This window comes from Bos javanicus, chromosome 2 (genome assembly GCF_032452875.1).
Source record: "Bos javanicus breed banteng chromosome 2, ARS-OSU_banteng_1.0, whole genome shotgun sequence".
In the NCBI taxonomy this organism is placed as follows: domain Eukaryota; kingdom Metazoa; phylum Chordata; class Mammalia; order Artiodactyla; family Bovidae; genus Bos; species Bos javanicus.
The window spans coordinates 44,693,818-44,718,031 of NC_083869.1; the positions used below are offsets into that span (position 1 = coordinate 44,693,818).

At 39.1% G+C, this 24,214-nt stretch overlaps 1 protein-coding gene and 1 long non-coding RNA gene across 24 annotated transcripts in view; one reads left to right on the forward strand and one right to left on the reverse strand.

Annotated features, from left to right (window-relative positions):
• NEB (nebulin) overlaps positions 1-24,214 on the forward strand; it is a 219,953-nt gene that overhangs the window by 190,257 nt on the left and 5,482 nt on the right. For 5 of the 21 annotated variants that reach the window (XM_061438168.1, XM_061438021.1, XM_061438022.1 and 2 more), the window contains 25 exons: positions 335-439; positions 961-1,065; positions 2,591-2,695; positions 4,112-4,222; positions 4,631-4,741; positions 5,326-5,439; positions 5,988-6,092; positions 9,394-9,498; positions 10,018-10,122; positions 10,725-10,817; positions 11,762-11,854; positions 13,687-13,779; positions 14,255-14,347; positions 15,395-15,487; positions 17,099-17,191; positions 18,117-18,209; positions 18,729-18,821; positions 20,350-20,442; positions 20,737-20,829; positions 21,149-21,241; positions 22,095-22,202; positions 22,308-22,491; positions 22,634-22,726; positions 23,657-23,803; positions 24,090-24,196. In XM_061438168.1, coding sequence (XP_061294152.1) covers positions 335-439; positions 961-1,065; positions 2,591-2,695; positions 4,112-4,222; positions 4,631-4,741; positions 5,326-5,439; positions 5,988-6,092; positions 9,394-9,498; positions 10,018-10,122; positions 10,725-10,817; positions 11,762-11,854; positions 13,687-13,779; positions 14,255-14,347; positions 15,395-15,487; positions 17,099-17,191; positions 18,117-18,209; positions 18,729-18,821; positions 20,350-20,442; positions 20,737-20,829; positions 21,149-21,241; positions 22,095-22,202; positions 22,308-22,491; positions 22,634-22,726; positions 23,657-23,803; positions 24,090-24,196 — 2,628 coding nt within the window. The remainder of the gene's footprint in view (positions 1-334; positions 440-960; positions 1,066-2,590; positions 2,696-4,111; positions 4,223-4,630; positions 4,742-5,325; positions 5,440-5,987; positions 6,093-9,393; positions 9,499-10,017; positions 10,123-10,724; positions 10,818-11,761; positions 11,855-13,686; positions 13,780-14,254; positions 14,348-15,394; positions 15,488-17,098; positions 17,192-18,116; positions 18,210-18,728; positions 18,822-20,349; positions 20,443-20,736; positions 20,830-21,148; positions 21,242-22,094; positions 22,203-22,307; positions 22,492-22,633; positions 22,727-23,656; positions 23,804-24,089; positions 24,197-24,214) is intronic. The other 16 variants (XM_061438079.1, XM_061438059.1, XM_061438149.1 and 13 more) reach the window with 14 other exon arrangements.
• LOC133260117 (uncharacterized) lies at positions 348-18,773 on the reverse strand. Of its 3 annotated transcripts, none has more exons than XR_009740664.1 (4): positions 18,696-18,773; positions 12,736-16,004; positions 9,663-9,769; positions 348-2,421 (listed from the first exon to the last, which is right to left on the reverse strand). It is a non-coding gene; the product is annotated as an uncharacterized LOC133260117 (long non-coding RNA). The 3 variants fall into 3 exon arrangements; XR_009740663.1 differs by lacking the exon at positions 18,696-18,773 and having other exon boundaries at positions 12,736-12,871; positions 15,899-17,103; XR_009740665.1 differs by lacking the exon at positions 18,696-18,773 and having other exon boundaries at positions 15,899-17,103.

The following is a 24,214-nucleotide window of genomic DNA, read 5'->3' on the forward strand; positions in this document are numbered from 1 at the left end:
AGAATCATGTAATTTTCGTCCTTTTTTGGTCTGGCTTATTTCATTTAGCTCAATGTTTTCAAGGTTCATCCGTGCTGCGTAGCGTATGTCAGAACTTCATTCCATCTATGGTTAAACAGTATTCCACTTTATGTATGTATCACACTGTGTTTGTCCCTTCATCTGTCAATGGATACTTGAATTTCCCATTTTTGGCTACTGTAAATGAGTTATGGTTTTTTTTATTACCATTTCCAGCATTTGTTTCAGGATGAGTTAACTTATTATGGTTTCATTAGTACAGTTTTCCATTTCCTATTTATATGATTTCCTTTTTCCCCTTACTGTGGCACAGGTTAAGTATAAGGCTGATTTGAAGAAACTTCACAAACCTGTGACTGACATGAAGGAATCGCTAATAATGAACCATGTCTTGAATACAAGCCACCTTGCCAGTTCTGTAAGCTCAATCATTTGCTCCAAAAACAGCTTGTTTCACCCCTTTACAGCTAAATTCCTTCTCTGAGGTCACATGCATCTCCTTCTCTGCTACTGAAAGCATGTCTGTCCTCTGAGTGCATTCTTCCAAATGACAATATTAATCTACCAGTGCTCCCCTAACTGCCACACCTCTCAGATTATAAAATTGCTTCTGTTTGGGGAATATTTTAACTTCTTTTTCTCCCAATTAACCACTCCCTTTCCTCCTCGTAAAAACATAGACTTAACACTTGGAATAGTTTCTTTCACTTTTAACTTTTCACTCTTAAAAGCCTACTTTACATGCTTGTATTTATTAACTGACAATACTGAACATGTATCTTTATCCTTTAAAATGTTTTTTTAATCCCCTATGTGGTGTTCGCTAATTTTCATTTGGTCTTGATGCTGCTGCTATGTAAATATCCAACCTAAAGAGAAAAATAGGAATGCGGAGCAGCTTTGCCATCAATGTGCCTCTTTTTGCCTCCTTCCCCTCAGTACCAGTACAAGAAGAACTATGAGAAGAGTAAAGGTCACTACCACACAATACCTGACAATCTGGAGCAGCTTCATCTAAAAGAGGCCACAGAATTACAGAGTATCGTAAGTTGACCAAGACTGTCTTTTTTCCTGCACATTCACCTACCATGTCCAAAGTTTTCATGGATTCCCCTAGAGGACAGTAGTTACACTTGTAGCAACAAGTGCTCATGAAAATTTCCAAAGATATCAGGGGCCTGGAATTTAGCAACATGTTGAAACAAATGTTCATGTTACGAATGATAACAATGTCTACATACACTGGAGAAATAGTGCAGTAGGCATGCAGTATGTGTTACTCAGGTTACTCACAGGGACTGGAAGCATGAAGATTATATCACCAGGGAGACGGATCCCTTAGAAAATATTAGTGGGACTTCCCTGGTGGTTCAGTGGCTAAGACGCCATGCTCCCAATGCAGGGGGCCTGGGTTTGATTCCTGGTCGGGGATCTAGGTCCCACATGTTGCAACTAAAGATCCCACATGCCACAGTTAAGACCTGACACAGCCAGATAAATCAATAAATATATTTGTTTTAAAAAAAGAAAAGAAAATATTACTAAGAAGGATGGGGAGCCTTTAGAGGATTTGGGGCAGAGGAGTGATATGATCAGGTCACCACTGAAGTAGTCTCTGGGTGTGGAAGAAATTGCAAAATTTATACAAGTAAGATTCTCCCAGGAAAAGAACTCAGGGAAGGTATTCACTGCCACATGACCTTCTATTTCACAAATTCAGCTATTCCCATCCCCATTGGGCATTAACAAGAAGGCTGAATTACTAAAGATGCCTCCCATCATCTGTAAAGCAGCCCGTGTTCCTGGATCTCTATGTTAATGTGTTGTCATAAGCAAGAGAGCTGAGATTGGCCTTTGCTATGAAGATGCTGTGTGACCCAGGCTTTTGTCTTTCAGTGTCTCCTGTGTAAATTAGGAATATCTATAGGCTCCTCCCATTCCTGAGCCTCTGTGATGAGGATGAGGAGTTTGTATTTGTAAAATAGCCTTGGGGTCTTTTTGAGAATGTCAGGTTTGTTAGAAATTCAGTCAATGACTAGTCAACTGGTTTTCATTTTCATACCAATCTATATTGGCAGCATTGAATGTGACCAGTTATTACCTCAGTTGAGTTGATATGTAAATAAAGTTGTATGCATTATCTATTAAGGCCCCAAGTCCCTGATAAAAGTTCTTACGAAGGGAAGATTGGAGATTTTTATTAGAAATATTGGCTGATGCTCCGGCTAAAATATTCACATCTATATACATCAAATCTCGGTGAACCTTCCCTGTGGACAGTTTTCCCATGAATTTCTTGTCTCAATGCTTGTCTTGGCTGATTCTTCTGCAGTGATCCTTTTGTCTCCTTGAATTGAACACAAATCCTGACCATGCCTTGCAGACAGTTTTGGTGTTACCCTGCCAGGCCAAAATAAAAAGTAACTTTCTGAAACATAACAGGAAACTGTTTTGCGTGGCAATGAGATGCCACCCAATTGGACACAATGTACCAATTAAAAATGCTACTGTTAAACTGGTCTCTGTCTCAGAATTGGCCAGAGATGTCTCATAAGGGTTTTATCACTAGGTGAAATACAAAGAGAAGTACGAAAAGGAACGAGGGAAGCCTATGCTAGATTTTGAAACACCAACGTACATCACTGCCAAGGAGTCTCAGCAGATGCAGAGTGGGGTAAGTCCTGCACAAACCCCAACACAGCAAGTATACCATCGAGCTAACGCAAACAACCTCTACCCGCAAAAGTGTTGAGCCTGTTGTTATCCCAAAGGTGTGGATGATGGGATTCTTCAACATATGATTACCAAAATCTTTTCCATATCTCAAATCCTGTGGTTCCATTATTTATATAAAAAATTTTTCTGAATAATAAACATTTACCATATATGTTTATCTCAACTACCCTTTTCACAGAATTAGGAGATAGCAAACTGTTACTAATACTGAAACAAATTATTTTGAATGTAATTTTTTCTTTGAATCAGTTCCCTCTATGCAGACCCACTGTTGGCTTTGAATTGTTCTCTTAATAGGAAGCCTCCAGTCCAAGAAAGGAAGATTTTTTTTTCTTTTAATCAGGGTTTTTATCAAAATATCAAAAAAGTCAGTATGTCATATTTCCTATTTTAGAAATGTAAGCAGAGGCATCTAAAATAAAATTAAAAAAAATTTTAATCAATAGTGGAGAAGAATGAATCTTATTTTGAAACTGAGAAAGTCTGTCTTCATTGGGAAACAGGCTTATTTTGGATTTCTTCTGCCTCACCTCCATGAGCATATCTCCAACCATAAAGATAAATGGCTTTTAATATAAGTAGTAGTTTGGGGAGCTTTCTGGTGTGTAGAATGCCAGACAACAGAAAATTTTAAACTGTTTAAAACAGTTGGTAAACCTGGGGAAAGCATCTGTGGGAGCTCCTTGTACTATTCTTACAACTTTTCTGTAGATGTCAAATTCTATCAGAATTAAAAAATGACAAAAATTGAGTCCCAATGTCTATTCCAAGCCTCCCAGTCATACAGCCTCATCCACAGATTTGAGAGATGGGGGAGTTGGTGGCCCTTCCTCCTAACAGTGAACAAAGCCTGATAACCTCTCTGGGCTTCATTATCCACCTTATTTGTTAAGTGATTTAGAATAATAGTTGTGATTATGAGAAAGGGCAAATTTGCATTTGGTGCCCTCAAGATCCCCTTCCTCTGAGTGGTTTTTTATTTTCTTCCCCTGAGTCACTTCTGATTCAGAAGTAGAATTTTATTGCCTTCAGGAAAGTGTCGTCAAGAGAGAGGACAACATATTGAGAGTCTTGGGGGTACCTCCGTCCTTCCCCTTTCAGAGGGCCAGCCCCCATGGGAGTGGTAGATAGGCAAATGAGAGGCCACCAAAGGTTCTCAGCCTCTTAAGTCTCCTCGGGGAATTTGCTCTGCCCAGGGTATTTCCAGAACAGTCATGTTTCAAATGTGTGATTATCAGCAGAACTAAGATCAAGAAGCCATACACAGAAAGAAAATGTAACTGTTTTCTTCCTAGGGTTGAGAAATAAGTTGTAACAAACATTCTTTCTTGTCTTTCCTTCCTACTTACATTAGAAAGAATATAGGAAAGATTATGAAGAGTCCATTAAAGGCAGAAACCTGACTGGCCTGGAGGTCACACCAGCTCTATTACATGTCAAATATGCAACCAAAATAGCCAGCGAGGTAGTGCCCACTCGGTCTTTCCTCTCCCTCCTGACCCAAATAATTGCACTAATGACACTCATCAACGTATTCCTACCATTTTCACCACCACCTAACTCTCTGGGGTCCAAGTTGGGTTCCCATGTGTTTCATACTAGCACCTAATCTATTACCCATGTTAATTCTCCTAATTTTTAATTGAGTACCTAATAAAATGTGCTTACCTTAGCATTCTATTAATTTCTAGTTTATTTGATATTGGATATTAACTGATGAAGCTTATACCCTGCCTTTATTGATTTTTTATTGGCTAAACTGTAACTGTGTGAAATTAGGAGGTTTTTGTTTTGTATTTTGGTGAGGGACTTTTCAGCAGAGGAACAATCCAGGCTTTCTTGTGAGCATTGTTGCTTGTATTTTGTGCTATAGAAAGAGTACAGGAAAGATCTAGAGGAAAGCATCCGTGGGAAGGGTCTCAGTGAAATGGAAGACACACCGGATATGCTAAGAGCAAAGAATGCCACCCAGATCCTCAACGAGGTGGGCACCCAGCTGACTGCATGCACAGGATCAACCGAGTATCTTCTCCTTCCTAGCCAAGTTGCATTTTTTTAAAAAGTGATAGTTTTTGTATTTCAGATTCTCTGTTCAACATGATTATTAATCGTTACATAAAATATCTCGATTTCTGATGAGTTGATATTGTAACTGTTTCCATAGTGGCTATGCCTGTTCTTTATCTAATAGCTTTTGATTTAATCTTGATACATTTGTTGTGCCCATTTAAATAAAAACACCACCCTGGAGTGGTGGGCATCTAAGTGTAATTGTTTATGCACCAAACCAGATTTAAAATATGCTTTATACTTTAATGTTCTAAGCAGAGAATGCTAGAAATTGCTCTGAAGGAGGTTCTGGCATCAGTATAAGTCTTCTGAAGCAGTCTTCTGTTGTCCCCACTCTGTCCCACCCCAGGGAGTGCAGAGGTGACACCAGCAATGCAGGTGGCATGTTATGTGGGTCTATCTTCACTCTGCACATTTATTATCTTGCTATGACAGTTAACTAACATTTCTTTTCTTGCTATGACAAGTTAACTAACATTTCTTTTCATGCTCCTATAGAAAGAATATAAGAGAGATCTGGAGCTGGAAGTCAAAGGAAGAGGCCTGAATGCCATGGCCAATGAAACTCCTGACTTCCTGAGAGCCAGGAATGCTACAGATATTGCCAGCCAGGTGAGTGTTCCATGTCAGTCTTTAAAAACAAAACAAAACAAAACAAAAAAGTAGCTGTGATTGTAAGAACACAGTTTTTTCCTTCTATTATCTTACTTGTTGGTCAATTACAGTCAGATGCATATAATGGCATGGCGGAATCTGTTCTGATGAAAGGATCCAGGACGTTTGCCAAGGCTGCTCTCATCTGTCCTTCTCCCAGCTCTTCCGAAAAGAATCAATGCCTTACTATCTGTTGATTGTCCCTCTCCTTTCCCAAACCCTGCACAACGTCTCTCACCAGCCCTCACACCACCCACTCCCCCCAATCAACTAGATAGTCTAGGACTCAATCTTTCTTTCCGAATCTCACTCCTTAACATAAAGCTATAAACACAAGAGAAAAAACAATTGTTGAGTAGCAAATGAATGAATCCTTTTATCTTTTGTTTTTATTTTGAATAATGAATCCTTTTAGAAAAGAAGTATTAATTACTTAATACTCAAACTGAGCCAACAAATGTGTGCACTGTAAACATTTACCCAACTATTGGGTGTTCCTTTTGTAGATTAAGTATAAGCAATCAGCAGAAATGGAAAAAGCCAATTTCACTTCTGTGGTTGACACTCCGGAGATCATTCATGCCCAGCAAGTCAAGAACCTTTCAAGCCAGGTAAGGACATTCATCAGAATATCACACATTGACCCCAGTTACAAAGAACAAGTCTTTCCATTAATACTGAAGGAGATTCTTTCAAATCACAATTTTGCCCAGTAAAAAAGAAGAGATTCATCTATGATGCAAGTTTGAGTTAGACTTGAGATTCCTATATCAGAATTAAAATAATGGAGAGAATTTTAAGGTACTGAAGAACTCTTAAATGGTTCCACTCATAATTTTTTAAGGGCTTCCCAGGTGGTGCCAGTGGTAAAGAATCCACCTGCCAATGAAGGAAATACAAGACACAGGTTTTATCCCTGGAGTAGGAATTGGCCACCCACTCCAGTATTCTAGGAAATGGCAACCCACTCCAGTGTTCTTGCCTAGAGAATCCTAGGGACGGGGGAGCCTGGTGGGCTGCCGTCTATGGGGTCGCACAGAGTCGGACACGACTGAGGTGACTTAGCAGCCAGTATTCTTGCCTGGAAAATTCCATGGACAGAGGAGCCTGGAGGACTATAGTCCATGGGTCTGCAAAGAGTTGGACATGAGTGAACACACACATGCATGCACATAATTTTTTTAATTTATTTTTCCAGTTTTATTGACATAAAATTGAATGTATCACCATATAAGTTTAAGGTGTACAGTGTAATGGTTTGTGAAAGTCAGTCAGTCATGTCTGACTCTGCGATCCCATGGACTATCCAGTCCCTGGAATTCTCCAGGCCAGAATACTGGCTGCTGCTGCTGCTAAGTCACTTCAGTCGTGTCCAACTCTGTGTGACCCCATAGATGGCGGCCCACCAGGCTCCCCTGTCCCTGGGATTCTCCAGGCAATAACACTGGAGTGGGTTGCCATTTCCTTCTCCAATGCATGAAAGTAAAAAGTGGAATGGGTAGCTGTTCCCTTCCCCAGGGGATCTTCCCAACCCAGGGATTGAACCCAGGTCTCCAACATTGCAGGCAGATTCTTTATCAGCTGAGCCACCAGGGAAGCTCAAGAATACTGGAGTGGGTAGCTTATCCCTTTGCCAATGAATCTTCCCGACCCAAGAACTGAACCGGGGTCTCCTGCATTACAAGCAGATTCTTTACCAGCTGAGCTATTAAGTGTAATGGTTTGGCTTATATTACTTGTGAAGTGATTACCTCAATAAGTTTAATTAGCATCCATCATATAGTAAAAAAAAACAAAAAAAGAAAAATTTTCCTTGCGATGGACTCTCAGGATTTAGTCTCTTCACAACTTCCACACCATGCAGCAGTATTAACTACAGTTGTCATCATGGTACTCATTACACCCCTACTACTTTATAACTGGAAGTTTGTCACTTTTTGACCCCCTTTCTCCAATTCCACTTCACCCCCAACTCCCACCTCCGGCAACCACAAATCTGATCAGTTTTTCTGAGTTTGTTTTGATTTTAGATTCCTCAGATATGTGAGGTCATACACTCACGTATTTGTGAGATCAAGTATTTGTCTTTCTCTGACTTATTTCACTCAGTGTTGTGCCCTCCATATCTACCCATTTGTCACAGATGGTGGGATCTTCTGTTTTTATGCCTGAATATTATTCCGTTGTACATATATAGCACAACTTTTTTTAAATTGGAGGGTTAATTGCTTTACAGTGTTGCACTGATTTCTACCACACAGCAATGCAAATCAGCCACAATTAAACATATATCTATGTATATATATACACACACACCACAACATTTTTCACCCATCATTTGTTGGTATACGCTTAGGTTGTTTCCATGTCTCGACTATTATAAATAATGATGCTATGAACATCAAAGTGCAGGTATCTTTTCAAATTAGTGCTTTTATATCCTTCAGATATATTCTCAGAAGTGGAATTGCTGGATCCTGTGGTAGTTGTGTTTTTAATTTTTTGTGGATCCTCTATACTATTTTCCAAAGAGGCAAAACCAGTTTACAATCCCAGTGGGCCACTGTTCTCCACACCCTCACCAGCATTTATTTGTTATTGCTTGTCTTTCTGATGATGGCCATTCACACAGGCATGAGTTACCACCCATAGTTAAAAAATCAGTCTCTTAAAATGTGGATGTAAAATTTGCAAATCTGGAAGAAAGAAAGTTGATCACCCACATCTGATTATCAGTTTCTTTAACAAGATTGAGATTATGTCAACACTAACCATACAATCTAACCCTGATTCTTCCCGATGGATAACTCTCTCTCTTCCTACAAAGAGATAAAGAAAAGTATGGTGTCCTTCTTACTCCTGGATATATATCCTCATTTGTTTTAATCTTCACTACTGATCAGGAACCTGCAATTTACTTGAGTAGCCCCAAATTAGAGTTTTTTGCTTGTCTCCTAATCATTGAGTTAGAAAGCAGTAGTTGCTTGAGTGGGCTATACTTCATAACACCTGGGAATGTAGCTTTCCTAGCCCCATCCTGGAAGTTCTTGTTGGACCTGCCTGCTGGCTCACCCCTGTAGCCAGGAGCCCAACCATACCTGCTCAGAGCTCAGTGACAGTATCTTTGTCACCAACCAAGGACTGCATTCAAGAGGCCTTGGTGATGGCTCTCAACTCTCCTACTTTTCTCCATTTTGCCTGTTGAACAGTCTGGCTCCATCCAGTTCACTACAGGCATCCCTTTGTTGCTGCCAGGAACCTCAGGGGCTGTCACCTCCCTCATATGCCCACTTGGCCAGTTTAGCCATTGACAATTTTGTTGTTCAGCTGCTCAGTTGTGTCCAACATTTTGCATGCTGGACTGCAGCATGCCAGGCTTCCCTGTCCTTCACAAACACCCAGAGCTTGCTCAAACTCATGTCCATTGAGTTGGTGATGCCATTCAACCATCTCATCCTCTGTCATCCCCTTCTCCTTCCTCCTGCCTTCAATCTTTCCCAACATCAGGGTCTTTCCCAATGAGTCAGCTCTTTGTATCAGGTGGCCACAAGTATTGGAGCTTCAGCCTCAGCATCAGTCCCTCCAATGAATGAATATTCAGGATTGATTTCTTTAGGATTGACTGGGTTGATCTTACAGTCCAAGGGGACTCTCAAGTCTTCTCCAACACCACAGTTCTTCTCCAACACCAAAATGACAATGGGTCATGACAGTGGATCTTGGGCTCAGTTCTCCTGGAAAGAAGAGGCCTGGTGCTCACTGATCCAAGGGCTCTGCTTTACAACTCCCTAACATCCTTAAACAGTCAAAAAACAGACTTTCCCTCTGCTGAGCAGGAAGGGCTATTTTAGGTCCCATTGGCCTATATCCCTGTGTTCTTCACCGTCCTTATTTCTTGGAATCTGTTTCCAGAAAAAGTACAAGGAAGATGCAGAGAAGTGCATGTCATATTATGAGATCGTTTTGGACACCCCAGAGATGCAGAGGGTCCGGGAGAACCAAAAGAACTTCAGCCTTGTGAGTTTTTATTGATTTTAAGGCGCAGCTCACTGGGACATGGGTTGAGGCTGGGAAAGAAGGATGCCTCTGGGCACACATGCTTGGGTATCCAGCCTATAGCTGCCCTCAGCACCTCCCACCCCTGCCCAGGAGATGTGTGTTCCAGTTTCCTCTGGGCTCACCTTTTAGCTCAGTCCCAAATCATCTCACACTTTGTTAGTGACTTCTTGTCGTTAAATATGAACTGTCACCATCTTTTCCAGGTGGTGACATCTTTTCAAAGTTAATTCTAGGCAAGAGATATTAAAAAAAAAAAAAAAAACTACTTTTAGCGTTTTAAAGTTTAGTTTCTCTCCAAAATTCTTATTGAATTTCTCATTGGCTGTCTATGATTATTGTGGCAGATACATTTAAAATATATATATATATATATATATATATATATAAGGTTTTAACTTCCCTTACACAATATAGGACAATTAAAAATATACAAAACAATGTTGAAATCTTAACAAGATGTTTACTCTTTTTTCATAGCTCCAATACCAGTATGACCTTAAAAACAGTAAAGGAAAAATTACAGTTGTTCAAGACACGCCAGAAATACTGCGTGTAAAAGAAAATCAAAAGAATTTCAGCTCGGTATATTTACTATTTATTTTCCATTTAATGCTAACCTAATAATTTCAGTCTCTTTAAAAATATACTAGCCTCACGCTGATTCAGACAATTAACATCTAACCTCCCCAGTTAATGCTAGTTCTTTGTTAAAATTCCCCATAATTTGCTCTAAAACCACCACTCCAGAGACCATTAGAAATAACATGTCTGCTAACAAAGGAGCTTTTAATCCCAAGGGCAGTAACACGTGTTGTCTTGCTCCAAGAAGACAGATTTCTTTTCGACACTGATTTATTATCCCTCCCCAAAATAACTGACTTTATATTTATTTAATGGATCTTGTGTTTCACACTGGAGTGTCTTTTAATCAACATTTTCTGCTTATTCTCATTATGTATTAATACAGTATGATAATCTTAAAAGAAATCTCCAGGTCTGAAAAGTGACACGTGTTGTTACGTGTCTGAGTTACTGGGGCTGACGCAGAAGACACTCCAGCACTTGCCTAAGAACATTCTCTAGTGTCTTTTGTTTTCACAGAAGCCATGTTTCCTACTCTTTCTCCAGGAACGGTTGTGTTGTCCTTTCTTCTGTGTAACACTGTCCTAATTCTGAATACCCAGGTTTTATATAAAGAGGATGTCTCACCAGGAACAGCAATTGGAAAGACACCTGAGATGATGAGAGTGAAGCAAACCCAGGACCACATTAGCTCGGTAAAGACACCCACTAGGGACTCATTTCCAGTATCTTCTGCCTCCCTTTGATCATCCACACTGATGGCTGAGCTGCACCCAAAGCTTTTGTCACCAAAATAAGAGGGACATCCCATAATGCAGTGTCGAGACAGTTTTCATGAGGGCTTGTTAGACATGAAAAATGGAGAGCCCTGTGTCAACATGAACCAGAGTTGGACAGTAGTTTAGTGAAAAAAAAGATTTTTATCCAGGACAATTGTAATATAGAAGAAAAGAGATCTCCGTATAGAACTGAGCTCAGTTCTGAATACAAGGGAAAGTAGGGTTTTATGATGGGTGGATGGACGGGGTGGGATGGGGGAGAATGGGAAGGTGGAGAAAAGATCAATGGATGGAAAATTACTCAGAAGAAACAGGGAGGTAAAGGGGGGATTATGGCTAAAATGGCAGATCAAGGTAGTCAGACTTCGCCTTGGGGCTGGGGGGTAAGGAATATTGAGGAGGATGAGATATCCAGGGTGGGAGATTTGGCTAAACTGACTTAGCAAGATTCTTGCTAAAACTGGGTGGTACAAAGATGTCCAAAGGTTAAGGCCTAGTTTGGAAGAAGATTCAGAGGAGCCTGACTCAAATTTGGTCAAGAGACTCCTTGTCACTTGTAAGTCAGAGAATGGCCCTTCCTGGGGGGGGTGTGTGTGTGCGTGTGTCTGCCCTGGGCACATGAACTGTGGCATAAGACATGGGAGACCTCAGGGAAGAGAAGGGGCTTCAGTCAAAGTGTGGACCCCACCCCTAAAGAAATCAGAGAGAACCCATGTGTCCTTGTCCTGGTTCTCCTGACCCAGTATCAGAATGTGGCCCCATTCCCACTAAGTATGGAGGTTGTGCTATTTAAACCGTGACTTTGCACTGTGGGGCGACTAACCAAACACATGCTCATGTTCCAATTTTTATACCTGCAGGTGAAGTATAAGGAGGTGATTGGACAAGGAACGCCCATCCCAGACCTGCCTGAAGTGAAGCGCGTCAAGCAGACACAGAAGCACATCAGCTCGGTAACGGCCCCTCCCCGTGCTGGTCCCTTCCTGCGTCACCCTTTCCTCCTCCTACCCGCTTGGACAACCCTCCCTGCCCTGCGACAGGCAGTGCAGTTTGCAAAATCAAGATAAGGAAATTCTGTCTTTACATAATCAGGGAGCAGAAGGGACTTGGCTTCATGTTTAATCATCATATGTGCAGTTCCTTAAAATGTGCTGACAGTAGTGTAAGGTTACTGAGATGAGCTTGTTAATTACACATACATATAAACATAAAATATAAAACAAAGCTGTGTACATGCATGTACCTCAGGATATTCTCCCCTATCCGGGAGACCCTGGGTAGACTTGTGAAGACTACATAGCCTTCTCCCCTCGCCCTGTGTGTTCTGAAGGTGCTGGCTGTCATCTTACCCACAAAGGTGTATCTTAAGCCTGTTCTCTAAACAGGGATTTCAGGCTCTTGTGTACAGTGTCTGTGTATATGTTGGGAGACCCACCACACTTGAGACAGCAGGTTTAGCACACATTTCTCCTGCCCTCTGTCCAGCTAGTCCTGCCTCCGCCCACACCCTATCCCCCAACGCCACTCACCACTCTTTCCCATCCACAAGCAGTTTCTAAGCAGTTGCTGGCTACTAGCCAAAGATTGTGTGAAGTTTGGGAAATAGTTTGTAGCCAATAAAAGGCAAGGATCTTGACCTGATTTTCTTGGCCACTGGAGGAAATTCAATCCCACTGAATTTCCATTAGAGAACACTGGCTGTTTGTCTTGCAAGTCGTCTGTATCCTTTAGACCTCATTCCCTTTGCATTCTCTGCTTCTACCCTGGCTCCCATGGTTACAAGCTGCATTTAGAACTGCACATCCACTCAACCAGGAAAGCCAGCCTGCATCACCTTTGCCGCTCTGAGCCCAATTTCTCGCCTTTCTCTGGTTTTGTTTTGTTCCCTGGTTCAGTTCCGTTGCCTTGCTCAGTAAAGAAATACAACTTTGTTTGAAGATGGTAGATTGTTAAAGATCTTGAATAGTTTCCTAGCAAAATAGAGACATTAGCACTAGTGGCAGTGATTTTAGGAATTAACTTGTGACACAAACCCCCAGATTTTCCATGTTGCTCCCCAGCCTATGCTCTAGTACAACACAGAATCCATCCACTTAATGCCTTCCTTCCTTTAGGTGGACAATTGTTAACACTGTGAGTGAGGGTAGAATGAGGATGCCAAAAGGCTCTGGAAGTTCCTCACTTGTTTCATTAGCACAGTCCTTTGGACTTCTCCCTGTTCAAAAACACTAATTTACATGATTTAGCACTGAGTAAAAATTTCAGACAAAGTTGCTCTTCCTGCAAAAATAAACTATTCAAGTCTCCTTACATTAAGGGGTACCTAAGACTAAAGACCAGTTAGGAATTTTCTGAAGAAAATACAAAATTCTCAATAACCCTGAAAGAGTACACATGATTAGAAAAATGTAAACCAAGCCACCTATTTATAACCTACTGCGGACCTACTATATTCAAGGGACTAATACTAGATGTTATGAAATGGTTAATGTTTTTTTCAATGTTGAATGTATTAGCACTATTTAATGCATTTTAGGAATGTAATGATACTAAATGTTGACTAAAGAGAAGTGCCACAATTTAGTACAGTCTTCAAGGTAGTAAAGTTACTACCTTTGAAGAGAGAAAATAAATATTTGTGGCATTTTTTTTCCTTATTCCTAAATGTCATGTTTGAAAGCTAGATTCTTTCTGTGAGTTTCCACCAAATAGCTGGCACATAGGTGTAAATCCAAAGGATTTGTGGTCATTTCACTTTTTTAGATGTTCTAATTATCTTCTACAGGTTATGTACAAAGAGAACCTGGGAACAGGCATTCCAACCCCTGTCACTCCAGAGATTGAGAGAGTCAAACGCAATCAAGAGAACTTTAGCTCGGTATTTACAAATAAGAATTAAGAAACTTGACTTCCCATTAAAAAAAATTACTAGAATAATCCATCATTCTTTTAAAAAATAACATCTTAACAGTTTTGTGTGTGTGGTGTGTGTGTTACCACCTGACCAAGACCATCTAGTCTTACAAAAAATGACTCACTTTTCTGATGGTATTTTAACCCTTCTGGTGACTGATCAGTGTGACCACTTAGATCTGAAATACTGTAAATAGAATTAACACAAGATTTCTCATCATTACATTCATATCCTATAACTCAGTGCTTTCTGTTGTACTTTTTCATTCCCAGAATTAGAATTTATCCTTAAAACATGAAGTAACAAGTAAAAGTATTATTCTTACTAAATATAACTTACTAAAATTCCCTCCTCACACACCCCTGCCCCCAGTTTTCTCTCTTCCTTGATCTTTGTGCCTGTTTTGAATGTCTTTTGGGTACTTTTTTGTATCTCACAGGTTTTGTACAAAGAAAATTTGGGGAAAGGAACCCCAACACCTATCACTCCAGAGATGGAGAGAGTCAAACGCAATCAAGAGAACTTTAGCTCGGTATTTCTTAGGGGGAAAAAATAGAAAAACCCTTAATTTTTATTTAAAATAATATTTTTAACACATTACCAATATATAATTTTCTTCCTATAAAAATACTAAATTCATAGAATGAAAATGACACCAAATGTTACCTCAGTTTTCAACCCAAATCTAATTTAGTATTGTAGTTCTGGTGTGAAATTTTAACTGTTTTTCCTAAAACATAGCTATTGATCACATTCCTTAAAAACCTAAAATACTTAGTGTTTCCTTCCTCAATTCCTTGAATAACAGTAGATGTTTCTAACTGTTGTGGCACAAATCAAAAGTAAAATCTAACACGCCTTCAAAAGGACAATGTTAACTAGAATTCTATTTGTATTTATTATGGCTCTGTTTGATGTATTCTGTGTTTGCAGCATTTCTTAAAAGAATGTGATTCTTGAACATTTTCATTCCAAAGACAACTTAGCAATTCACAATGACTCAGAAATACAAGTTTACTTGGCTCAGCTATTTTTTGTGTATCACAAGAGATATAAATGGGTTTCTTTGGAATAGTTTCAGGGTCATTGAAAGCTAATATTTATTTAGCTTTTAATACTTATTTTATTCCCCAAACCCCTTTCTTTTTGGTCTCCTGAGAATTACCAACAGCTCATTATGCATATGAATTTCAGTTAACTTGAGCACTATTTGGTAAATCCTAATCCTGCCTTTGAGAAAAGGCCTATATATGTATGGGGATTGGCCAAAAAGTTCATTTAGGTTTTTTGGTAATATCTTACAGAAAATCTCAATGAAATTTTTGGCAAATCCAGTAAATAACTCCTGCCTGTAATCTGTGGGTATTAATGCCACTTTTTTGTATGAGACAGACCTCATACTGTTTGTGATGAAATGTCCAAAGGTAATCTATACTTGTTCTATTTCTTAAATTTATTTAGGCCTATTTCATGTCATTAGGAAAACAAACAAGCAAAAATACTTTTAGAGCCTACCTTAAAAGCTAAGTCTACCTGAACAATGGATCCAGGCTGATTTGATTGTTGGTTTTATACACAGATTCTGTACAAAGAGAACTTGAGCAAGGGGACTCCCCTCCCTGTCACCCCTGAGATGGAGCGGGTCAAGCGCAACCAGGAGAACTTTAGCTCGGTATTTGGGAGAAAGCTCCTTTAACTTCGTATTAAAAAATAATAATACCTTTCTATCAAAATTCCTTTTAGTCCCTATAAAATAATCAATTTAACAAATTCTTAAAAAAAAAAAAAAATCAACTGAATTCTTCCTTTTTCCAGATCTCTTACTCACCATTTGATTCTAACATTTTATCCTTCCTATAACAGTCCTTTACAACTTTTCACAGGTTCCTTTCCGTGTTTTATAGGACTTTTGAAGTTAATTGATATCCAAAAGCCCCAAATACTACATAGCTTTTATTTACTTAGAACTATTTTTATTTGATGTGGCTGGGTTAGCATTGTAAGAAAAGACACACGACTTGAGGCCCCATGTAGAAATAATGGCCCTTGCTGAAGACAGGGATTACCTTAACAGAGATCCTACCTTCTAAACAGTGGCACCAAGAGAGAAAACTGCTCAGAATCAGAACCCAAAGGAATCTTGATACATGTTCCAAACAAGACATTCCATCAATAGAAATCCAGATCTTCTGATTTTTAAAAAAATATTTGAATTAGATGAGTTTATGTTTTTCTTAATACTTTTGTTGAAAACGATAATACTCAATAGTCTGTGAAACTTTTATATACAGATCTTAGATTCACTTATGCCTGAGATGGAGAATCCAATGTCATTAGGAAAATTTAGCTGGATTCTTTTTTTGGGGGGGAAGGAGTAGAGCAGTAGGGAGAATTTTCAGCCAAAATGTTTAATTGTTCATTGAAATAATTATGTGAAGGAATCAAACTTCCAGATAATATCAGTAACTTTCTTTGGTCCCACTGTCTTTTTGTGTTTTGTTTGTAATTACTATTCACTAACAATCTTTTGATTTTATTGAATTTTCAGTATAAATTGATATTTTTGGAATGTTATATTTACTGTTTTCCCTATAGGTTTGTTATTATTATTCCTACTTTTGGAAAGGTTTACATTTATTTTCAAAGTTCTTTAAAAATTATTTTCATCTATATTAGAGTAAGTATATTATTGTTTATATCTATTTGAGATATTAATGATCCTGATGATCCTGGACAATTTCTTCCTTTAAGTAACCATTTGTGTTAATTTTTACATAGGTTGCATTTAGGCAAAATTGTCCAGTAGTGCAGAGAACCTTTAAAGATTCTGTATTTAGACTCAACCATTTGTATAACTTGAATTTATACAACAAAGACCTATTTCCTATATTGCATAGATTTGACCTGAGGTTTAAAATAGTTATTCTGTAAAACGAATATTCTGTGTAGGGAAAATGAATATTTGCCCTCCAATTAAAAAATAACCTTTCTATGGTACACTAAGTATTTTAGTACTTTTATGAAATAATTTTTCTTAGATTTTAACAGAGAAAATCAACATTTAACGTGAGTTAGCATCAAAGTTGAATATCAAATACACTGGCCCTTTAGCCAAGGAAATGTGGAACATGTTCTCATCCAGACCTGTACTAGAAAAGACAGGTTGACTTGGTGAATTTGTCTTTCCTGTGTGATGTCTGTTTCATAGGCTCCCTAAATGATAGCTGAAAGGGCTGTTTTGACTGCTCTTGTTCTTTTCTGGATGCTTTCTTATGTCGTACAGGTGTTATACAAAGAAAACATCGGGAAAGGGATTCCAATTCCCATCACTCCAGAGATGGAGAGAGTCAAACACAATCAAGAAAACTTTAGTTCGGTATTTAAAAAACAAACAAACAAAAAACCTTTTAACTAATTTAAAATCCTTTTAAAAAAAGATTAATGGCTATACCTTAAAACCTAATCAACTTATTCCAGTAAAAACTTTGACATGTCTTGTTCCCAACTTAATGCTGCCATTTCCTGTGAAATCAGTATCCCCAGTTTGGTTAAACATTAATATCACTTTAAAAATGTTCAATATTACTTTCCAACCTTTAAAAACATAACATACCCAGTCTCTCAGCCCCCACATTTATCCTGCTTTGGCAACTCTGAATGTAGAGTTTACAAAAATTTGTTCTGTAGATAAATATAAACTGTTGTCCTGATTTCCTATTCTAACTTTTTTGATCTCTACTGGTATTTGTATAGATATTTTCAAGTTCTTTTAGCATTTTGTCACTGTTCTCCATTTGCCTCAAGTATAATTCCTCCCAATATTTCACCCAAACTAAAAATTTGACTTCTTTTGAAAGTCAACAAAAGAAGCTCTGTGTGTATGTACCTTCAAATATGCAATGTTTATAAAACCTAAATATCCTTATGTGGTTGATTAATATTTCCAAAACAAAATAACTTCCTTCGTTCTCCTCCTGTCTCTGCCCTTTCTGTTTTCTCCCATCCTCATAACAAGCTCGGGGGTGCAGCTCATGGTTCCTTTCTATGGTGCTCTCCTTTGCTCAGCATTGCAGAGATTAGTTCAGCAACAAAACTTTCAAGCTTTTGCTGCTCCTTCCTGCATTCCCTTGCTTTTAAGGATGTCTTTAGGCTCCTACAGGATGGACCTAGAAGCTTCTGGTATTTTCCTTCCTCTAACTCATTCTCTTCCTCTCTGCCCTGCTACTCGCTCACCACTGCTCTGCAAGAAGAGGAGAGTGGCTGACTGCTCTTTTTGTTCTGGATACTTTCTTATCACACAGGTGCTATACAAAGAAAACCTGGGCACAGGAATCCCCGTCTCCACCACTCCAGAAATGCAGAGAGTCAAACTCAATCAAGAGAATCTTAGCTCGGTATTTTGGAAAGAAAGGGAAAAGATGATGTCATTTAACCTCATAAAGAAATTGATACTTAACATTTTTTCTTCTTTAAAACCTACTTCCCTTCCTTTGCTTCTAATATACCTCACTTAGCAAAAGGACATTTCTCATTTCTGTGGTACTACTATGGATCCTTTTTCTAATTCTGATTTCTATTCCATCTGGCATTTAAAAATATTTTTTAAAACCTCTTTTAGTTTGCTTGGATAACAACAAAACCACATTCTAACAGACTCAAATCCTCATGTGATTATTTGGGAAGGTAATTCCACAGCTTTTCCCCAGCAGCTAAAGACCCTAGATAAAGTCAGTCTCCTTATCCCAAGAATGGCTATCGTTAAAGTTTTTGGTGGCATCTTCTCAGCATATAACGCCTGGCTCCTTGGATTATTGTGTCATTTGATAACAAGGAAGTTGAACTCACCCTTAAAGTCTCACAACAAATGAAATGTTACTTACGGTTGTTTTTCTGGATGCTTTCTCATCACACAGGTGTTATACAAAGAAAACATGGGCAAGGGAACCCCTTTACCTGTCACTCCAGAGATGGAGAGAATCAAACACAATCAAGAAAATATTAGCTCGGTACTTGCGGCAAGACAAAAAAAAAAAAAAAAACCTACTTCTTTAATAATTTAAAATAATACATATTAATCCTACTTTTTAAAGATAACTGAAATTTTGTGAATTTCTTAATCACATTTATCCTTCTTCCTTCTTTAGGGCTACTCCTGGACTTAACCTCAGAATAACAAGGTTGCTTTAATCCATTATTTTAAAGTTCTAATATCAGGAAGTAACAGATTTTCCAATAAGTCATTCTTTGCTCCTCTCTCCCCAAACTTAACTCTCTATCCATTATCCCCTAAGGTCTCTTTGTTTTATGTATTTGTGAAAAGTGGGGAGTGGAGTAGGAGGTGTGACAGGATTCTTTCTGGAACATCAGAATTGCGATTTTATTGTTTGTTTGTTTGTTTTTCAGCTGACTTTAGGTTATAATTTACCCCGTCAGATTTGGACAAAGAGACCTTGGGAAAAATAACCCCTATCCTCTCCTTCAGGCATAATGACATAAATTAAGATCCAGTAGTGGTTTTGCCAAATCACTGTCCATTTACTTTAAAAGGAGTGTCATTTGAACTATTTTTTGTTTTACCAATTTTAGTTCTTTCTGTTCTTCTATCAGGGTCTTTAAATGCTTATTTTAGTAAGCCACTTTTTGTAAGCCTGCGTTCTGTGATGTAAAGAGATTGCTGTGGGTTGGGGTTTGTGTGGGGACATTACCTTACATACTAGAGAGGTTCCTCCGATACTGGAACATGGGACTACTGAGACTTTAGTGTGCTTCAGGGTCACTGGGACCCCAAGTCTCAGTCTCTTATTCTGTAGATCTGGCATGGGGCCAGACATTTTGCAATTCCAGCAAAGTCTCAGGTGATGTTAACCTTGTTGTCCAGGGACCTCAACTTTGAGAATCAGTTCTTTGATAGAATTCTTCCTCTTGAATGCCATAGCTCAAATCTTCTGTGACATCAAGAATGACACTGGTGATAGGGAGGCTGGGAATTTTTCACAATGCATTACTGTTGTTTCCTATTGACTAACCCTATTAGTGATGTAATTCCTGAAGACATTTTTACTTACTGATAAGTATGATGATGTTCTGGATTAAAGCAAGAGGCAGAACACAGATACATTTCCCTGATGTGTGTGGCAAAAGGGTCCAGTCTCCCATTCCGATTTGGGCAGCAGCTATTCAAGTGCCTGCTCCTAAGTATTCAAGCACCTTCTCCTAAGTCCTGACAGATGATCTGTCAGGTGTGTGACATGCACAGGTTAGTGGTAGAGTAAAGGTGGTCTCCCATCTGAGCCCTGGAACCAGGCACAGAAAACTACAGTTCTGTCTTTTAGGCCGCAAGGATTTCAGGACAGGGTTCTGCTCTGGAAATGTGCTGTAATTATTATCAGCTTGCTTTGGAAACATATTTCTTTCCATCTAATCTTACTGCCCAAATAGTTTAGCAACGTGAGCCTCCTAACAAATGATCTGTTCTGTTTAATCTTTTGTAACTGTCATTCTTTTTTTCTTTTTGGATCCACTGGACTCACATAGGTTTTGTACAAAGAAAATGTGGGCAAAGGCACCCCAACCCCTGTCACTCCAGAGATGCAGAGAGTCAAACGCAATCAAGAGAACATTAGCTCGGTATTGTCTTGAGAAACAAAAGTGCTTTTTATTCTGCAAAGTAACCCCTGCCGTTTGACCTGCTCCTAACTCCATCCCAGGTTAAAAAGAAAAAAATGCCAGTTTTTTAGAATCTCCCCTAAACGACATACTACATTGACTGTTGCCATTAACTGTTTTTTAAAGCTTTTTCTTGAGTTGTTCTCACTAATAGTAGTAGATAAAACCTGGGTTTTTCTCCCCCAAATCGCATTACATTGAATAGCCTGACGACTGCCTCCCAGTGACTTTCGGGTCCAACTTTGTATCTCACAGGTATTATACAAAGAGAACCTGGGGAAAGCCACCCCCACACCCTTTACTCCTGAGATGGAAAGAGTCAAACGCAATCAAGAAAACTTTAGCTCGGTATTTGAGAGAGGGAAAAAGAGATGGTGACACTTTTAACAAGCCTGGCAAACATAGTTATACCACTAATTTACCTCTCAGTTTCCTCCAAAATTTATCTTTTAAAATCCTTCTTTACCCACTTAAAAACCATACCAACCCTGCCAGCTCAAACTGATTTCTTTCTTCACCTTTTGCTTTATACCATAACATTTTAATGGCTTCTCTTCGTGGGGTGTTATAGAGTGTGACATAATTGAGCCATAACAACAGCTAGATGGTGGTTTTCAGAATTGGGTTTCTGCTCTCTGATATTTGGATGCTCTCTTGGCTCCTCTAGGTGTTGTACAAAGAGAATATGAGAAAAGCAACTCCGACACCGGTCACTCCAGAGATGGAGAGAGCTAAGCGCAACCAAGAAAACATTAGCTCGGTATTCTCCAGGACTAAAAAGGAGTAGTGCAACAACTTAGAAAATAACAATTTAACATCATCAAGTGTCTTTCTCATTCAACTGAAAAACACACTAAAACCAAAAGAGAATCGCAACATCTTGAAAATAACATTTTAACACCATAAAAATGTGCATTTTTTTTATCCCACTGAAAATTCACACTAAAATTAACACAACTATGCTTTTAAATTCCAAATGATTGTACTAAGACATAACAAGTTAATTGCCAATGTTTTCTTTTCCCTTTTACTCTGAGGTAGTCTTACATAACTGACTGTAACATATTGACTTCCTAACATTCTCAATCTTAAGCAATCCTTTAAGATGCTTTATGAAAAAAAAAAAGAAAAGATGCTTTATTAAACAGGTAATACTATGAAATGGATGCCTTACTCTGACTTTGATATTTTGGGTTTTTCATGTCTGAGACTTTGATTTCTGTATTAGCACACTGGTTTATAAAATCTGGACATAACCCTTCAAAAAATGATCACTTATTTTAAAGGATAGTTCTTTCAAATATATCACACTTGTGCCATATACCACCCAGTGTACTGGTGCTACAATTTCCAGCAAATTCAGGAACGATTTTTTTTTCCTTTCCTTTCAAAATTATACTTTGCCCCATCTCCTTTGAAAATGAAAGTTATGTTTTCAGAGTCAAAACAAATCTCATTCAAGCCCTGCCCATCTACCCTCTTGCTAGCAGTTCTGCTGTCAAGGGCTTGCTGGGAATTTTTAGGTGACTCATGCTTGCCTCCCCAGCTCCTTGAGACTTCAGAATTAGAATGGTACCATAACTTGCCCTCATCCATGGTTTCTCCTCTGTCAGGTGCTTTATTCTGATAGCTTCCGGAAACAAATACAAGGCAAAGCTGCCTATGTCTTGGACACGCCAGAGATGAGACGGGTGAGAGAGACCCAGCGCCACATCTCAACGGTGAGTCAGGAATTCCTCAGATGGGGTGGGCAGCCTGTTGGAACGAGTCAAAAAGTAAATGATTACACCATCCTATTTTCACCAAATGAATTCATGAAATTTCAGGTGAAGTATCATGAAGACTTTGAGAAACACAAGGGTTGCTTCACACCGGTGGTGACAGACCCCATCACTGAGAGAGTGAAGAAGAACACACAGGACTTCAGTGACATTTGCTACCGGGGTATTCAGAGGAAAGTGGTAGAAATGGAACAGAAACGGAATGACCAGGATCAGGAAACTATTACAGGTAACTGGGATCGGGGAGGGGGTGGGGAGGGGGAAGCAGCTTTAAATTATTCAATCTGCCTGTGGTTGTTTAGGTTCATGTTTCGGTCTCCAAATTATCAGAGTCTGAGAACACCTGTGCTGACCCTTAATCTCACTTTCAGGTTTACGCGTCTGGCGTACCAATCCTGGCTCAGTTTTTGACTATGATCCAGCAGAAGACAATATTCAGTCCCGAAGTTTACACATGATTAATGGTATGTGATGCTGCAAAAGGCTTACAACATAAACATCACAATTTAGTGGGCTAGCGCCAGGGGCCTTTAGGCTCAAAGTTCATCTCCTCCAGGGCTTTAAATTTCCTGAGTTGCTCATTCAGCATAAAAACATCTCCTTGACTAGTGGGCCAAGCTCACTTTCTAGACAAGTTCAAATTAGGAAAAGATTGTTTCACTGCCTCAAGGTAAGTCCCCTTCGGTCCCCATTGTAATTTTTTTTCCTAAAGAAAAACAGGTAGTAAATTTTTCTGTTGGGGAAATAATGACAATAAAATACGTAAGTAAAGGGGAAAAAACGGGGTTGACTTTTAGCAACTTTCTGAATTCCCTTATGTCAAGGAAGATAGTCATTCAACAAGAGGCCACATGCCTTCATACCCTTTATTCATGTTAAAAGTAAAAATAATATGTAGTGCCTGTAAATCTCAAAGAATTTATACTCTAGTCTGATGAAGAGAGATCAGTAAATCAGTAGTTATACCCTGACATGAACAGTTTTAAAGGTCTTCACACAGATTGTGGAAACAGAGCATCTAAATAAATTTGGAAATCAGGGGACTTTCTGGAGAAGTTGAAAGGTGGAATTTGAATATGAACATTACTACCTGTTCATTTTGGTGAGCCAGGAAAATGAGCAGGCTAGAGGGAAGAAATAGTGGTCAAGGACAGACTCAGGGATTGGAAGCCTGGCTATACCACTGAATGGTTAGGGGGCCTTGGGTGATTAAACTCTCAACTGGAAAATGAGGACCACCTTCTATTATAGAGTTTTGAGGGTTTAATCCATGGAAATCTACGAAAAACTGTTTTATAATGAACAAAAACCAACTGAGATTCAATTACCATTAGGGATTACTCCTAGGAAAATTTCATTTCTGCCTGCTCTCTGATGGATCTTACCTCCTTCAGCACAAGCTCAGCGCCGGAGCCGGGAGCAGTCTCGATCAGCCAGTGGGCTGAGCATCAGTGGTGGTGAGGAGAAGTCTGAGCATTCAGAAGCTGCCCACCTCTCTACCTACAGTGACGGGGGCGTCTTCTTCTCTGCAGCCTCAACAGGTACAAGTGGATGGCCCTGACCTCGATAGCCATGGGAGCCAGTTCACTGGATGTTACTGTAAGAGATGCTTTGAGTAGAAACAGAAAAAAATCTGGACCTTTTCTTCTAATGAGTCTAAAATTGCGGAGAGGTACATGCAGTTAGCTATTTAATTTTCATTCCTCCTTTCTTGGAAATCATTCTTTTTAAATTAGGGGGAAAGACACTGCTGCTCAGTTGCTAAACACAGAGTAAATGATATCTAGTCACGTTTTCTCCTAATGCTATTTTCCCCTTTCCTTTCAGGTTACAAACATGCAAGAACCACAGAGCTCCCACAGCAACGATCATCTTCAGTTGCTACCCAGCAGACAACAGTATCCTCCATCCCATCCCATCCATCCACTGCTGGAGTAAGTAACTCAAGTCCT